The sequence below is a fragment of the Chelmon rostratus genome, chromosome 14 (genome assembly GCF_017976325.1).
Source record: "Chelmon rostratus isolate fCheRos1 chromosome 14, fCheRos1.pri, whole genome shotgun sequence".
Classification (NCBI taxonomy): Eukaryota; Metazoa; Chordata; class Actinopteri; order Chaetodontiformes; family Chaetodontidae; genus Chelmon; species Chelmon rostratus.
The window spans coordinates 7,860,634-7,879,075 of NC_055671.1; the positions used below are offsets into that span (position 1 = coordinate 7,860,634).

The window sequence follows — 18,442 nt, forward strand, 5'->3', positions numbered from 1 at the left end:
ATGGTAAATTATCTCCTAGAAAAAAAAGGAAAGAAGCACTAATGAGCGTCATTACCAGAATCCAATTGTCCAGAGTGTGAATCACTCCTGAGTTTTAGTGCTTGGCTCTATTGTGTGCGTTTCTCCCAGGGCAGCGGGGAGTGGAGAGGAGGGGCTGCGCCGTGCTGCACCGTGCAGCTTCTCACCTCTGGCTGAATCCCATCTCCGCCTCTCATCTCTCAACTTGTCCCGCGCGAGGATGGACGCGTTCCCCCGCGCCGGGACCCGGTGAAGTGTCAGCGGAATGCGGTCGGACGGGGGGGAGCCACCGGTAACTGGGGTTGTCTATGGGCGGCGGTGATGTTTGCAATTGGTGACTGCAGAAATTTCCCCAACGTGTCGGCGAGTCGACAGACCACTGCTTACTGGTGCGCTCTTGGAGAGGGAGAAGAACGGACACGAGAATGAGCTCTTTCAGCGGCTGAAATAACTGTTTCGGTTGTTTTGCTTCACTAACTTGAGGCAGCAAATTGTCACAAAGCCGCAGGAGTGAAAACGGGATTGACTGATTAATTGTTTTTTTTTTTTCGCTTGAGGAGGAATTCACGCGCCGATAGCTCACGGGGCCAATATGCCAGAATGGGTCCTCTACAGTATTTCTTTCTCTGTGGACTTCTGTGCACCAAAACCTACGGTAAGTTTGTCCACACGTATATGCTCGAGGGTTGTGGTTGAAACGAAGTCTCGCCTCACACCCAGCTGGAGAGGGACACGCTGGGATGTGAGCTGAGGCGCGTTCGACCCATAGTCTCATCAGTTCAAGTGCGCGAAGAAGGATGCGGAGTGTGGTGTCATGATGGAGCGTTACACTGGATTTGTTGCTCCACATCCATTAGCGGGCGTTTAAAATCAGAAATGCATCAAGCCAACACGCCATATCATAGTTGGTTAATTTAGTCTGGATGTAAGATATTGCGCCAGGCCGCTTGGGTAGACGAAAGTTGCTCATTTATTCATGAGGGCTGCCTTAATTGAACACATTTGTTACTTGAATATAATCTTTGGCAGCTTTTACGCTGCCAGGATGTGCACAGGAAGGCCTACTGTGGTTTGAAATGCATAAAAAAACGAGTCTATGCTCAACTTTTTTTTGTATTCTCAAAGAAAAGAGATATTTATTCTTTTGAATCTGTTTAGCTCCCCGTGCTGCCTTCTTGTACTTATAGTCCTTCAAAAGCGTTGCTAACTTGTAGTTCATCAGACTGTGCTCACGCTTTGCTGTCATGGACTTACACTGTCTTGGGTCACATTCTGTGTGGCCTTGTGCAAAAGGTTGCTGAGGCGAACGAGCTAACTGTGTGTCCTATAGCTGGAATGTCTAATGTGCCATAGAGAAGGTGCTTACTCACACTGTCTGGAAATTCACCCCTGACTGTTCCGGTCTGCAGGTCACTCATGCAATGCATGGACCCGCTGTACAAATGCTCCAATGCAGCTTCACCTAAGAGACATATCGAAGATTCACGACAGGTAGTGTCGTCCTTATCACTACACCGGTTTGTACCACTGTGTCCCCCACAGCCCGTAGAACATAAATCTGTGTCAGTGGAGTAAATGAAGTGCAGGTGTGTGCGGAACGTAAAGCAGGCGCAGATTTGGGTGGTTCCAGGACATTTCAGCTGCTAGTTTATTTGGTACAGCACATCTGTGCAGGCTAAAGGGAAGCGACGCAGTGAATCCTACAGTATCTCTGTGAAGCTCCCAGTGAACTGTTTTTGTCGACATAATTTCAGGAAGGTGTTGAGTGAACTCTAAGGTCAGTTGTTTGCATTAGAAAGCTGCTGCAAAGTGTTCTTGTCCAGCCTGTTTTACATCGATGACACAGTCTCAACAAAGACATTACAGGCTTCACAAAAGTAGGATTAATTGCGGGGTTGCGTTGGCTTGTAATCGATTCTGCAGGTATATGTGTAAACAGGTAGCTCTGTGCACATGTCAGCCTTTTTTGGAGCTCGAATTCAAACATCTGTAAGAAGGAGGCATAAGTAATCCCAATAGATGGTGTCTGACTGACTATGCCTGTAGGTAATCTGTGATCTATTAAAGAGGACTTTGCAGTCTGTGCACAATACAGTTCATATAAAATGGACAGTGTGCCCATTTTGACTGTTTGTATCAATCCTAAGTCTTTTATCAATACTATTGATTTTGACTTTGCAGGACTCGGACTGACTTTGTGCTTGTGATGTCTCATACTTTAATTCTCGAAAGGCAGAACGAATTTGACAGACAGTTGCTCTTTGCTCGACAATGAAAGGAATGTTTTTCAGGTTTGAAGCCTGAACTGAGTTCCTCTGAACTCTGCTGGTAGACAGATGTCACCTCCCAGTGACCCTTATTGGAGTGGTCCTACCTTAACATGCGCCTGACCAGGTTTTTTCTGCAAGATCTTGAGTTTCAGCTTCAGCACCATGGACAGATCCCCATAAACAGACTGACTGGCAAAGACTTGAGCTTTGTGCTCATGATGTGCCACATTGTGACCAAAAAGCTATTCTCAATGTGCCTTTACCAAGAAATCTTACTCGAAGACTGCAGGGAAATTATCATTTCATTTATAACCTGCACAGGTAATAATACACGACTATTCAGCTGTTTAAATGCCAACATTTATTCAAGGACTCGCATAGAAAATCAAAATATCCATCCATCTATTCAGTTTCTATCCCCACTTATTCATATTCAGGGTCATGGGGCGCTGTAGCATGCATGGAGCAGAATGCAGACAAACCCCCTGGACGGGTTGCCAGTCCAGAGCTAACAGACTGACAGGACCCCGCTGGACCTTCTTGCTGTTAGATGACAGTACCAACCGCCGAGCCACTGAGCCACCCACAATTTAAATCATCTAATTTCAATTCTGTTGTCTGTCACCGCAAGTCTCAAACTCTGCATTAGCCACAGTGGAGACTCGGTAATGGGACAACCAATTAGAAGCAGTCAGTATTTCACAGGCTGTGTGTTTATTTGTGTGTCGCTGTGGATCCACATAAATGTTGCTCAGCCAAGAGACATATGTATAGGGTTTTAAAAACATGTTAAAAACGTAATATATCCCCATGGTCTGGTGTGTTGGCGCCAGCTAATGGAATGCTTTTTGTCAACAAACCTCTTAACATTATAGACTGTCACATCAATTTTACTCAGGTTTGCAGCTTTATTTTGGTTGCCGTGTAGCAGCCAATCATCATGGCTGCCTTCGCAATTTGTATGATTTGTCACCGTCGGAGGAAAAAAGACAAGAGCCTGTGTAACATCATTTTCATTTATTTATATCTTATTTATTTCTCTGCCGTATGACAGTCCAAGAAGTCTGTTTTAGCGACTCCAAAATTACACTCCGGGTTTGTTTGCATGCAGAGAACAGAAAAGGGAGACGTTTTAACACAGATATTATAATGTGCTCATGCACCATGAAACAGACGAGAGTTGTGATGGTGTCATGTCCGTAAACAAACACAGTGGCACTACATTTGGGTCATTCCTCTGCGACATGTAGAGGTGGGATTTAGGAAAAGGCGTTGCAGGTGTTCACATGGCCAAATGAGTGGAAAGACTGAACAGAACAAGGGCTGTAAGATGGGCTGCAGTTGCACAAATTATGACGTTAATCTTATCTGGATAGTTGGAAAGCATCCTCTGGACATGTGCTGAGGACTGTCTACTCTCCTCTCCTCTTCTTAAAATATATATCAACATAATAATGTAGCCTTTCAGGAGGTAAACGAATTGTAAACTTTGCATATCTGCGCCATTACAGCACAAAGTGAAAAATTCAGTGTATCAGTCGCTGCTCTGCACCCACTGAGACAGCATGTTTGATGATGGTAGTGTTTGATGGAACGTGTTAATGAAAAAGCTAATGAGATGTAATGACTCCTCAGCTCCTGTCTGTGGAAGTAAATATGTGAGCCTGAGTGTAGTAACACAGCACACAGTGCAGCCAGTAAGAACCTGACACGAATCAACTTTCCTTTCAACGACTGTAATGAAATAAGGGTATACTTTTTGTTCTACCAATCACATTTACAAATGTGTGTACATCTATGGTCGACTGTTTGAAAAGCAGTGAAAACAGAACAATGATGTAGACTGTTTTCCTGTCATACACTCAGCTTTGTGTCATTTTCTGTTCTTATTTTGGTGATACTTCGCAATGCCGCCTTGCTCTTTTTGCACTACACTTTAATATTGTGTTTACCAAGTCTATGCTCATGCTAACTCTACTTAGTTAGTCAGTTAGTTGACGGCATTTCACCCAAACATGCTGCTGTTGCTGCTGCAGCAAAATTAAAATGCATTATTTATGCACGTAAATATTGAGGCTATTTCTTTAATGGGACTTCTTGGCTCTCTTGTTTCCCTCAAGGGTCTCGTCTCCGCCAGGAAGACTTCCCTCCCCGCATTGTGGAGCACCCCTCTGACCTCATTGTGTCCAAAGGGGAACCAGCCACTCTCAACTGCAAGGCAGAGGGCCGTCCAACCCCCACGGTGGAATGGTACAAAGATGGGGAGCGCGTTGAGACGGACCGCGACAACCCCCGCTCCCACCGCATGCTGCTGCCCAGCGGGTCCCTCTTCTTCCTACGCATCGTCCACGGGCGACGGAGCAAGCCCGACGACGGCAGCTACGTGTGCGTGGCCCGAAACTATCTCGGAGAGGCCGTAAGCCGGAATGCATCTCTAGAAGTAGCATGTAAGTGTGAGTTTTTATCATGTCCCTCGGGCACAAAGGTAGTTCCCTGGTCCAAGGAATCTCAGTGTTGCATGACACAAAAATGGAAAAATTATTATGCAGTTATGTATTGAGGTTGGTAACCTTTTATGTGGTATATGCACACGTGAAAGTGTGTTAATGCTGAATCTGAAAAAGGTAGAGTTTATGTTAAATTAAGCATAACATTTTGGGGCTGTTGTGCTAAGGGATCCATATATAAGATGTCATCTGTCATAATATGGGCAGCATCACCTATCCGCTGAACCTACAAGTGTGTGCGTGTGTGCATGGCATGTGTGCGCATATGCGTGTGAATATGTTTTCAGACTGCTAGTGAGACCTGTTTGGATGACCTGCTTGAGTAATGTATGGGCAGAGCTGTGAATCGCTCCGGGGAGGGAGAGAAAAGGGGGCAGGATTTTAACCTAGCTAACTCCCTTTCACTGTTTGGATTTGGAAAGATGCAGCATGCTCCCAGCCAGCTCTCTCCCTGTGTGGGAGAGAGGCGCTCTGGGCTATTCACATTTCCATTATGTGCTAAACTGAGCTGATTTCTTGCCATGAACAAGATGCACACACGCTCGGACGCACACACAGATATACATGCATGCACACACAGACACCCACACTGTCTCTCCTGCTCTCCGTTTCTCACTCTCGTACAGATGTGCTACACAAGCAAGGAACAGGCAAATCAGACAAACAGTACGTTGCAATTTCATTGTAAATTTACAAAACATTTACCTGCACAAGCACTTCTTCATACATTCCCATTAAAGAAAATTTTGCCCTGTTTTGAATAATAAAATAAGACGTAATGTATTAACTATGTATATTGTTTGCTATAATAAGAATTTGAGGAGACTCTCCCCATCAGAATTATGGTCTTTACAGTGCTGCTGTGTTTGTCACCCAACTATATTTGGCTTTAAGGGGAAATGGAAGAAAAAAAAGAAAAACAAGAGCCCTGAACCTAATAGCAACTCACTGGAGACATCATCACAAGATATTGGTGTGTTTTTGTGCACCACATCCTCTCTTTGTCTTATTGCCTTTTCCACATTAGACACTTATATTTCTATTGTCCTCCTTTACTGGTGCTGTTTCCTCGCCTTTCTCTCAATCAATAGCGGTGAACTGTCCTGGAAATACTAATGCTTAAGTAGAGGCTGGGTATTTGAGAGGACACAAATCTGCCCTTAAATAGGAGTTTGTGTGTGTGTGTTTGTGTGTGGGATTGGCTTTTCTAGATAAAATGAGACATTGTGGTGTTTGATCTTCTAGTTGATTGTGATCTAGTGCTAAAGCTAAGAGCATCGCTGTCTCACTGTAATCAGAATTTACACTGCACTCTACATCACATTTCCATTGCACATCTTGAACAGCACAGTTGTATTTGACGATTGTGAATAATTCTCTCTCATAAAGAACCCACAGACCCAAAACTGTCGTTACAGTGTCAAAGAGACAAATGTTATAGCTGCTCCACTGATTCCCTTGACTGAATGGAGGCCGACTTTATGAACACAATGACTGTGTCAGAGTGATTTTGTGGGGATTTTCTGGTTCTCCGTAGCTCATTTGTGTTTTGCAGCTCAAACAGGCATTCTGAATTAATTTTCTGAGTTAATTGTCACATGCATTGTAAGTGTAGGAGCTGCAATTATTATTGAGAAATGGTTTTTTTTTTCTATTGTTGGAAGAGAGGTACGCTACTTACGTGTCAGCAACACATATGGAGGGTAGAATAATAAACACCATGTATTGTTGCTAATATCAGGTACCAACCACAGAGGAGCCAAATCTAAATATCAAGAAGTAAATATGGAAGTGTTTTCATTTTGGCTCCAGGGCAGCTTCAGTGTTTCTTGACAGTCTTGAATGATTTGTTGTCGAATATTGGGTAATTCTTGAAGCCTTGTTTGTGTCTCTTCATGAATTCTATGCACATTGCTATCTGTATGCAGGCCATAGCACATGGGGTTATGGATAGATAGATATCCAGAGTGATCAGAGTTTGCACAGCGGAGTGCACTTCATGCTTAAATACGTTTCTGTATTCCTTGGCTTCTATATGTCCATGCAGACCCAACACAGGACTGACACGATCCCACTCCCAATGAATATTACTGTCAGTATCAACTATCTGCTATTTCACGACTGTGGGATTCTCAGTTTCCTTATTGTCAGGTCTCTTTAAAGTGGGATGGCTACATAATGACTGTGTACTTTACAGTTTAGTTGCTTCACTTCTCCTCTTTGCGTTGATTTTTTTTCCCTCTTAACCCTGCTTATCTGTGATGTTCACTACCTAGTAGAAGAAGCTACATCCAGATATCTTACTCACAACTGTACAAATGAAGTCTTGTTTACCAGATGGAATAACAGACGCTAGCCTATTTTGTTCGATGTTGCGTTCTCTTGTGCAGACAGTGTCAATAGGTTGTTTTTTTCTGGAGCGCCTCTTACATAAAAGACAGTAGGACCAAGGCAGCCTCTAGTCTTCTTTGTGTAATTCAGAATATCATGGCTACAGGGATGCATAATCGCATGACTCCTTCAGGGGCTGCAGGATCCTGCCAGTATTGCTGCAGCCAAAGTTGTCATGCAATGCTGCGGGTGGGAGCAAGTGGGTAGCTGAAAGTGCTGTGGGGATGCGCTGACAGTGAGCCTGGCTCAAAATGGTCTGTTTCCTCAGAGTCCACACACATCCTCAGATTTTCTAATGGGGGTGCAGTATTGTGTCTCGACCAGTGGCTTAGAAAATGTGGCTAACTAGAGGGGCGCTGCTCCCTTGGGTGCATTTATGCTGTACAAACTCAATTTTGGTGGTTCGTCGTGCATTTTATGAGCTACAGTGTGACTGAAATTTGAGGGGGCATTATTCATTTCCATGTGATGCAAAACGCTTCAGCTGTTTAAGATGGTGGCAAAGCTTAAAATATGTAAATTATGTAGATATGCCAGACAAATCTACAGATGGCAGCCTGGCAAAAACACATAATATACTTCATAGTACTAAGTGGAGTAGCTATTAACCAAGCCTTACTGAAATAACATCTCTACATAGTAGTATGTGGTAAAGATCATGAGAAAGAATTATTAGTACTGTAGCAAAATCATATTTGTATGTCTTGTGTTGGATGATTGAACCAACTCAAGACATCTTCTGACTGTGGGTAAGGTAGTAAAAAAGGAGAACATGTCAAAAATGTTACTTTTTTTTAAATCTGTAGAAATAATTATGCTTTCCTCACCATTTATTTCCTCTCATTTGTTTTATTACCTGCTAACACATTAGGCTCACTTCAATACAAACGTGATGTCCATAAAGACAAAATGAACATGTTTCTAATCCACCTGCATGATTATTTCATTTTTGCTATCGTGCAGGTATTTCACATGATGTTGGATTTGCATGGGAAGTGGTTTAAACTGAGCACATGTGCAGCTTGCTTTAGTGGAAAATTACTCTCAGACTGGAAATAAGAAGACCCTGGACAGAAGCAAATTTGATCCAAGGCCAGTACGGGAACAAGTACTGTATCGGCTGAAAGACCATCACTGGGCATTTTCACCCTTGTTGAAATTCTATTTCCTGCACAGTCTTGTTGGGTGCATATTTGACACAGATGATAACATCAGCCATTTCACAGAGAAATGAGGCCATGTCTGTTTATTATTAGAAGGTCTTGTATTTTTGCTTGATAAACAAGGCTCATGTTTCTCTTACTGCTGCAGCACGTCACTTGTGTCTCACATCCGAGTTTGTAACTTTAATAATCAACAGTCACCTGCTGTCAGTGTGTACAATCGCACACGGCCAACCACCGAGCTAGCGTTTCACATCTTCAGTCTGTTTATTCAGACGCTGCAGCTGAGCACTACTTCAGAGCAACATCAACAAACAACTGTGCGACCTCCAGGCCACCAGTGGACTGGCACTAATCATCAGAGTGAGTGGCTGTTGATGGAATTAGAACAGCTCCCTCAAACTATTAAGAGGGGACAGAAAGACGTAAACAGCGATGTGTTGAAGGGAGGTGTGGGTGGAGGGGTGATCATTAGTACAAAACTCAAGAGCAAGATGAGTCTCCCTCCGTTTAACTGTGCTAAGTGAATTAGAAGTCTAGTTACTCAGCCAGACAATCATCAGTTAAATCCCCCCAGTTACAGGCGGCCAACAACCTAAGAAGCCACAATGCTTAATAAATCAGTATCTGGATTGTGTTTTTTGGTGCACGGTAGTAATTATTTTGATGAGAGATTAAGCCCGCTGGATATTTATTGAGGGTTTTTTTTGTAGAATTAACGCTTCAGATGCTTCCTTGGATGTGCAGTTGTGCACCCTGAGCCAAGACCTACAAAATGGAGTATGTAAGAAATTAAACGTAGCTTGAGAATTGTCACAAATTTTCCTGCAAAACGTAAGAAATGCAATGTTGAGATGGAGCGTTAGCGAGTGAGCATTGGGCAGACATTGGGTGTTGGGATGGGCAGCGGCTAAGTCTGCAGCCTTGTTAGTCACTTTGTGAGGCCGTCCAAGGGCACAGCAGTGCTTTCAGCTAAACGGTCACAATGAAAATGCAAACACGATTATGTACCTTAGGCATAATTTAGCAATCTCAGTTTGACATGTTAGCAAGCTAAAAGCAGCTGCTCTGTACTGACCATACAGCTGTGGTCAACAGTTTTGCAGGTACTTGCCTCTAAAGCAAAGATTTGGCAAATTAAAATGTCGCTGTAGTGATGCGTACTCCTTTGAGCCATTCAGCACTGAAGACTATGCAGCAAACAACAGTAGCCTAATATGCATAATTTGAGAGTCAAAGGCATGCTTTCTCCAGGCATTAAATGGCATTCTCCCCCAAAGTGCATCACACGGAAGGGATCGTTTATCCCCACCTCCATATGTGCGCTTTACAACTGGCATGCACCACGTGGGGAGTGGATTACAAAGTCTTTGTGTTTGGTCAAGCATCCAGTAGATCCAGATCTGGATTCTGGGTGGTATTCTTGTTTCTGATACTAGAAATGAGGTTGTGGTCATCCATTAATATTATGAAGCTCCTAGTTAGTGCTGGTGGTGAGATTCTGAAAATGTAGTACACCACTTACAGTAAGGCTCAGTAGGATTTCTACTGGGAGGCACTCTCTGGTGTTTCGGAAAGTGGCAAGTCGCCATTAATCATGCATTTCACTCTTACCCATTGACAACATCCAAAGTTAGTGCCTGCCAGCCAGCCCTGTGTGTTCCCAGGCAGATTGTCAATGTTTTCTGTCAGTAGATAGGTTGGCCACATTGCACCATCTGTTGCCAGTCCAACAGCCCTCCTGTGTACTTATCCCCTGTTTGCCTTCCTCTGCCTTGCTCTCGTTAAGCCGGTACAGAGCACTGAATTTTGTGAACTCAGCTGATTAGAACTGATCTTTCTCAGCCGTTGAGGTGTTGAGGAGAAATATGTGTTCTCGTTATTTTTTGCCATTATCACCATCAGCCGCCATCTCATATTACAAAATTATAAGATATACAAATTGATTGACTTAAATTGAAACACTTGCAGTAATTGCCTCATAAGACCGTAATATGCAACCCAAAATAATGGGTTATAATGAATATTATAATTTCCTGTCCTTTGAATGATGTCATTCAAGCAGAGGCACAGTTAAGATGTGTAAAGCCAGAGGCGGTTCAGAAACATGATGGCACACTTAACAATCATTTCCTGTACCTGTGTCACGTGGGTGTCGCCACCGTCCTGCCCCTTTGGGGGACTTGTCACATTCTTGTGAGCTCTGTCTGTCTCAGCAACCAATTCTCCTGAGATCTGGAGATCAGAGACAAGCTTATGAAGCTAGCAGTTAAAACGTGCTGCAAAATAAGGTACAAAAATCAAGTTAGTGCAGTATCTAATGTTGTATTGTTTTGACATGGACCAGCAATATTCCATCAGTAATATATTAGTGTTTTAAAAGGCCCAATGGGGATCGGGGGGGAGATGTGACCACGCCCACTCGGGAGACAGGACGTGTATCGTCCATCTTTAGTAATGCTGTATTCCTGCACTGCACAAGCTAAATTGTTTAAAAGCTATAGGTGGTGATCACACTGGAAGAAGTAAGAAACATCGCAGTCCCCCCCCCACCCCCCCAGTATCAGATCCCAATCACACTGAGGCATTTTTTCCAGTCGGGGCATCTTGTTGTAGTTAGGCAGCGCCTAAGTATCAGTGCCAGTAAGCTGTACGTAACTGCTTACAGCAGCTACGTCAAGGCAGCCAAACACACAGCAGTAACTGAAACCCAAATCTGAAAAAGTGCTCCACTAATGCATTTTGTATGTAGCTTTAATCCTGCTATAATGTATAATGTGTATTGGGCTGAATAATGGTGGACAACAGTTGGAAGCTGTTTGCTGCAGGTGTCTTCACTCTGGACTGATTCATATGCGACTCTGTCTGCAATGATGAGGAACATTTTAGGAAGGTTGGAGTTGTCTGGTTGGAGGACGCTGGGGTGTTGCTTTCAATGAGGTGACGCAGGATGTCAGATGTATGTATAATAATAACGCATAGTAGATTGCCATCTGTGTTCTCACTCCAGTTACAGTAGTAGAATCCCAATGGACTATTTGCATTTTGCGCATACAGTACTTGCTGTAATTGCTTTCTAGCACAGTGGTTGATTATAATGGCATATTTGCCTTTAATGTGGCTGATGAAATGGCCACACAACCTTTGCAATAGTGTTCTTATTTGGTCTTTGTGTCAGTGAAAGTAATGAAAGTAATAAAAAAATAACAATTAGGGCTTTGAAAACGTATAGGATATTTATTTTTCATCTGTTTTTAGTGGTCTGATGTTTAATACAGTGCAAATACAGAGGTGGCCAGACCAGGCAAGTGGAACTAATTTATGCATATTTTTTGGCTGAAGACAGTGAGATAAGGGGCTAGCATCTGGTGCTAACTGGACCATGCTCACTCCTTGGAGGTCTGTGCATTATGAGGTTCGGTAAGTTAGCTAAGGGCTAGCATCTGGTGTTAATTGGACCATGCAAACACCTTTAAGAGCTCTGGTGCACTTTCTTACAGTTGGTTGGAAGAAACATATGCCTGGTGTGAGGAAGCATACTAACTGGATTTACTGAGTTGAAGCTTGTTGTAGCTTTCTAATTCTGCAGCTGCATGTATGGGTAAATTCAAGATACAATGCAGCATGTTACATTTTTCAGTCAATTAGTGTTATTTTAATAAACTTACTCCAGGTTTTATGTGAGTATTTCAAAGCGGTTTAGTTAGGTACACCCAACAAATGCAATCCAATACAACTGCTCTGCCGCAATGTTTACCGTTATCATGTCTATAATTTAGTGAACACTGTCTTATACGTGTTAATTAAATTATATGTTTAATCAGTGAGGTCAAAGCCAGGTGTTGTACACTTAGTCTTTATAGACTTAGACATTATATTGAGAGGTTTTTCTCATATTTTGGCCCCCTCATGTGTGTAAATTAGAAACACGTCTCAGTACAATGTCGTCCATTACAGCACCATCACGAAACATGACTTTAATAAACATTATTTAATTCACACATTTCCATAAAAAAAGGATTAAATTATAATTTGGCTCAACATTGAGCTCAACTGGTTTCTGTTTGTCCTCATATAAATGATTTGACTACTGTTTTATCAAATGCATTAGCAAGTTTAGGGCTATTATTGGAATTCCTTCAAAATAAAAGACATAGTTTAATCTGTGTCTTGAATGAAAGGTTTTGTAAAGAGTTCATAAATTAGTGCAACTTGACAGTATCAGTTCAAAAATGTTTGGCTGGACAAGGCAGCATCCACTGTAAAGACTAATCTAATGACAGCAGCAGTCAGCGTCATCCTTGACACTGTATGACAGTGACCGTGCTTAAGAAGTCACTGGCAAAACTCTAGCAAAGGTCACACTGGGTCAAGCTGCTCCCATGCACCTGTCACAGCCCACGACTGAGGATCCCTGTTATGAATAAACCACATATTTCTGTCTGCCTGAGGTGGCCTGCCCAAAGATTAAAAATCCTCCCGCAAAACAGCGTGGAGCGGTGCAGGTTCCAGCTTCTCTGCCCCTATCTGACAGACAGTGCCTCTTGTACAGTGAGAAAAAATACATATCATGTCAAAGTTGCCTTGAGTTTCAGTGCTTAAGTCGCACTCGCCCAAGAGAATACCGTGTGATAAAACTGATCCTAGATATTTTCAGATATACAGTATGTACATTCATCCATGCTATTCATACAGAGACATTTGATTATTTTTATTTTGGGTGCACATGTTTGGGCTGGGACTTGGCAAAGACTACACCACACAATCCATTTTCAACATGATGGATCACAAAATGATTCATTACACCCCACTGTCTACCTTCCAAGGTAGTATATTGTGATGCCGCCCACTGTGCATTATTGGCTATGATTTAATGCAGTCGTGTTTCAACATTTGAATTTGAAATATGGCCATACATCTCCTTTTAGATGAGTTGGCGCTGCCTTAAGCTACTCCATTAGCAGACCTTGAATGAGGCCTTCACAGTGGTACAGATACAGCTGTAACTTATTGCTGCTGTCATCTATGGAAGCTGCAGCTGGGTGTAGCCTTCTGTTTTCTGAAAGCTACATCCAACCGTGTCTGAGTGAGACAAAGCTAAGTCATGTGTCTTTCAGCGAAATGATAATAGTTCATAATTGCTGCTGTGCAGTGATTGATGCGCAATCTCGGCATAAAAAGCTGGATAAGATGGCATCTTCAGGCACATTTGTTACACATGAAAAAAGACGACATCCGGTGACTCACTCACAGGCAGTAGAAAAGGACACCACTGAAGAATGAAGATTATACTACGTTATATTAAGCCAGACTTGAAGCCAGTCTTTGAGTTAATATGTGTCTTGCATTTTCATGGTTTACTGCCACTAATTTGAGTAAGCGTATCCACTCCCCTCTGTGGTCTCAGGTCTGACTGGGGTGATGAGAGTGAAGAACATCACCAGCCAGCCAGGGGGGCTCTGCAGTTGGTTTATTATTCATGTAGCCAACCCAACATTCCACCAATCTAGGCCAAAGCGCTGTTACAACTGCTAAGTGTCAAATTCTAGACCTCCGCTTGCCCATTCATTCACCTCCATCACATCGGTTCGCCCAGAAATCGTCAACAACTCTATCCATTGTATCCTGTGATTCACGAGAAGTGGAGAGTGCCAAGGCCGGGGCAGCAGCGGGATGACATCAGGCTTCCCCGCTACACACCTCAGTGCGTAAAAAGGAAAGGGAATATCCAGAAGCTTGATTAATTCATGAAATCCACTGAACGTAGTATCTTTCTTTTATCCACCCCCCAAGCCCGCGCACTCAAGCATCTGCTTCCTCATGCTTTTTACCTGGGTTAGGTTATTTCAGAAATGAATGCTCTATACAAGGCAAAGTGCACGCAGTTCTATGGCCTGTCACTGCCTTTTATACAGACGGAGCTTCAAAGTGCTGCACCCCAGTGTGTGTCAATTCATTCTCCACTGCTGTACAGGAGGTAATTGCAGCAAGGCAGCAAATAAGATTCCATCCCATCTGACATGTGTCTGTTTGTGTAAAGCAAGCAGTAGTTACTGTTGGTGTTGCGAGGGCAGAGGGGTGAACTGGATGGCAGATTTAGAGCCAGTAAACTAAGTGTCTAAGTGATGTATCTGATAATGAAACAGCTGCTAACCGTCCTGGACTGCCTGGACCTCAGTGTGATTTGCTTTCTGTCCATAACACCAAATAGACTGTTTTGATCTCTCATTCACTTACATAGTCCATAGACCTCCAACATTCTGTGGGGTCTTTATTTTTAATTTTAATTTTTTTTTTTTTTTTTTTAAGATCTGATCTGATGTCTCCAACCTTGTGGAATTTTGTGCACTCCGAGCTCCTTTTACCGTTTGCCGTGAGGACTCTTAAGTCCCGCGCTGCAGCTGTAAAAATCCCTTATCTGAATTAAATGTGATAGCAAGCACATGTCGTGGAGTCTCTACTGGCTTAACATCGTACTTAAAGACACTTTACGCTGGTTCACAATGAGGATGGCATGCCGTGTAATTGCATTTGTTGTAGGAGTGGAACATTTCTTTTCCTAAAAACTCACGCTTTCGAGAAACGCTCTTTCGTGTCACAACCGGTGTTTGGCTGCTGTATATGGCAGCAAAAAGGGTTATTGTTGGCTGAGTTGAGTGTAAATGTGAAACAGACACAACAAGGCTAAGTGGGTGTTGCACAATAGCAGCATTTGGTGGAAAGGGGCCACAACACTTTGCTTTTCCCTCTTTTTACCATTTGCTTGCAACAACCCTTTATACCCCAGGCTGTGTACCAATTCCAAGACCAAATCCATGTGCATCATGAGAAAAAACCATAGCAGCAAGATGCAAACGCTGCACTCGAGAATGAGTCACTGTTATTGAACCAGGCTGTCGTCAAAGTAATACAGGTAACAGCCATTTAATTCAAAACAGAAGACAGTGTGGAAAGCCGTTTATAAAGCACTTGTGCTCCTGTGTAAAGGTGGATGCTCTCATGGTTAGTGGGTTAGCTTGGTCTCATGCTCCAATAGTTAATGTGCACTAGTCCATTGCTGCAGATGTTGTCCGCATGGGGACTGGGACCGAGGAGTGACCAACAGAGCTCGGCGTGGGGAGGGATGGACAGTGTGTTCCAGAACAGATGTTACCAGCCTTGTGCGTTTGTCATTTGGGCTTTAATCTGGTCATTGAAGGGCATTAGAGTATATAGAAGGAAAAGGCTCAGGGATGCTGCGTGCATGGACACCCCAGCTGTCTGCACCCTTCAGAAGACACCCAGCAAGCACACACACACACACGCACACATAAATCCTAAATTCACTCCCACATTCAAGCTCCTCCTCATCAAATCCATACTCGTGTACACATGCCGACCAACCAAACAGCACACACTTTGTAATTGGCTCAGAATTAGGGCACATGGTGTATTGTTGAACCTGTGGAGATTATGCATTATGCTTGAATCTGTGGAGATTATGCAGCACTGGGATATTATGCCTCCATTTTCTCTGATTGCCTCTGTATTATTTCCCTGCCTGTGCTGTGTTGAATGTCCCACTCATTTCATTCTTTTTTTCCTCCCTAATATTGTACCTCATTCTGTTTTCACTTTCCTCTCAATTCCCTTCTGTTGTTCTGCACCCTTCACTCCTCTCCCTCTACGATTTCGTTTCAGTCTCTCCTCTTCACTCTCCCCCCTCCTCTCCGCCTCCCCTCCTTAGGGCCTCTGGCTGTCTCCCCACAAGTGATGTTCTCCTGGCCAGATGATGCATGCATATCTCTTGTGTCTTCTTGACGCTAACTCACGTCGACATTTGCACGGCATTGTGGGATTATGCTCTCGGTCATATTTCATGTAATGATGAAAATGATGATGGTGATGAGGATTCAGGGAGGGTGGTGGTGATGGTGTGTGTGTGTGGGGGGGGGGGGTGCTTCTATTTTCTGCCCTTGTCTTTTCTTCAATATCAATCAGTGCAGTGAGATAAGATGGAATAATTGGGCGTTCACAGAAAGTGTAGAAGGAATAACAAGTTTTGGTAGAGTTTGGATGGGTTCCTTTTCACTTTCCGTATCTTGGCAGCAACACCCATTCTGCTACACAAAGCTAACCTCCATCAACATTTTGAACTGCACCACTTTCACGGCTGCTAATCCCCGGGTCATCTGGTTCTTTCTCATATTGGCTGTTTCTTTTGTTCACGTCATGGGCAACCAAGCTTGCATGAACACCACGTTACGATGAAGAGACAGGAAATGAAAATCATCCCTAGCAGAGTTGCATTTTCCCTGCAAGTGTGCTAACAAGGGGAAATGTTTTCTAAGCAAAAACAGAGTGAGAAGGAAACAGGAAGGATAAATACATTCAGGGGAAGAGGGAGGGATACGATTACTGGACTAACCCTGGAGTGAGACAGGATGAGTGGGGGCCATGGCAGACTTTTTGCCCTCCAACAGTGTCGCCTCCATTTGTGTGTGCAGTATATTTTTGTGCGTCTATGGGAGACTTGCAGCAAGATGCGGGTGGTACTGTGCACATTTCAGGGACTTTGCAAAGCTGTGTCAGTGGATATAGCATCTATGGAAGAGAGATTTCTTCACAGTCTTCGCTACACCCTAATTAATCTGCTTAAACCTTCTAGGCCTGTCTCCAGCACTCTTACACATCAGAAAAGCCAGGCAGCTCTGAATCCAACCCGGATTTTCTCCATGGATGCCAGTGGAAAATCGCTTCGGCTCCACAGCTGACATCTCTCTGTCAGAGTGTGCAGAAATGCATATAAAGTACAAACAAACATACACCTCATCATTTCCCTTTTGATGGATGTTAGTTGGGGAGGCAGTTGTCACAAGGGGTCATGAAACCCCTCAAACAATCGTGTTGTTTGTTGTTATTGCCTGTCTGCATCCTCTGCCTATTGGATAGTAGGCACTTCCGTAGCCAACAGATGAGGCAATTCATGGTCAGTTGTGTTCTTTCAGCCTTGCCCGAGGCTATGACTGTGATCTGGGCCTTACACAAATACCAATGTCAAAAGGGTGGCACTCATGTCATATCTAATGGAGTAAATTCAAACCATAACAGTCAACTGCTTGGGAAAGCTGTCCAGACTTAAATTCATCTTCATATCTTCAATCAAGTCTCGTAAACAACATGCTATTTAAGATGTTTTGAGCAGAACCATTTCTACATATTCTGCTTGCGATGATAGACAACAGATCCTAAGAAATAATTGCAAATGGTAATTGCAACGCGACTCTTTGCAGCAATATTTCATAACAGGTTGCAGGATGCATCCCTCTGATGCACTGGGATGCATCATCTGTGTTGTTACTGGGGTTTTTTCCTCACCCTGTGTTGATCAAGTCCTGGCTTGCGTCCCAGTAGCAGCAAACCACAGACCTGCCCTCTTTACCTGAAGGCTTTCTCTGTGGTTTGGTTTGGTGACTGCTACTGCAACTGCCTTGAGCATTTGGTCACCATGCCAGTGACAGCAGCCGTTGGCCAATGCTTTGGGGCAGCTGCTGAGGAGGCCCTCACCCAGCACACACAGGGCAGGGTGAACACACCTTCCACTATAGTGTGTTTTCCCACCTTGTCCAGGCTCCTTGCTGACTGAGCCCCACCATCTTGCTAACTCTCACCTCCTCTACATCTGCATGCCCTTCTTCCTGGAGGAGATGTTGTCACTCCTTTCCTTTGGCTTTGCTGATCTCAGTCACCACCATCACCACTGCCACCATCCCAATAAGAGCAAAGGTGTCTTCAAAGAGCCTCTTCAAACCAACGTGCGCGGTATGAAACATGTTACAAGGTCCAACCACAGGATCACCAGGCTGCCCTTACCTTCTTTTACTTCTCTAAGGAGTTGACTGACTGCCTCTGTATCCTCTAAGCACCCAGGTGTTCCTGAGATCTCACCTTTCTGTACCAACATGTCATTGCAGTTGTTCTTTCAACAGATTTCCGTTGAGACAAGATGCTGAAAAATGTCTTACCTCCTGTCCTGTGGGGCTAAATGGTTCTAAACTGATCAATTTTTTTGGAGTCCTCCTCCAAATACCCTCAGTACACATCCACTAGTTGG

The 18,442-nt window shown here is 43.6% G+C and overlaps 1 protein-coding gene across 1 annotated transcript in view; it reads left to right on the plus strand.

Moving 5' to 3' along the window:
• Positions 1-618: 618 nt before the first annotated feature.
• LOC121617529 (roundabout homolog 2-like) overlaps positions 619-18,442 on the plus strand; it is a 72,666-nt gene continuing 54,842 nt past the window's right edge. The window contains exons 1-2 of the mRNA XM_041952722.1: positions 619-673; positions 4,409-4,735. Of these exons, the coding sequence (XP_041808656.1) occupies positions 619-673; positions 4,409-4,735 (382 nt within the window). The remainder of the gene's footprint in view (positions 674-4,408; positions 4,736-18,442) is intronic.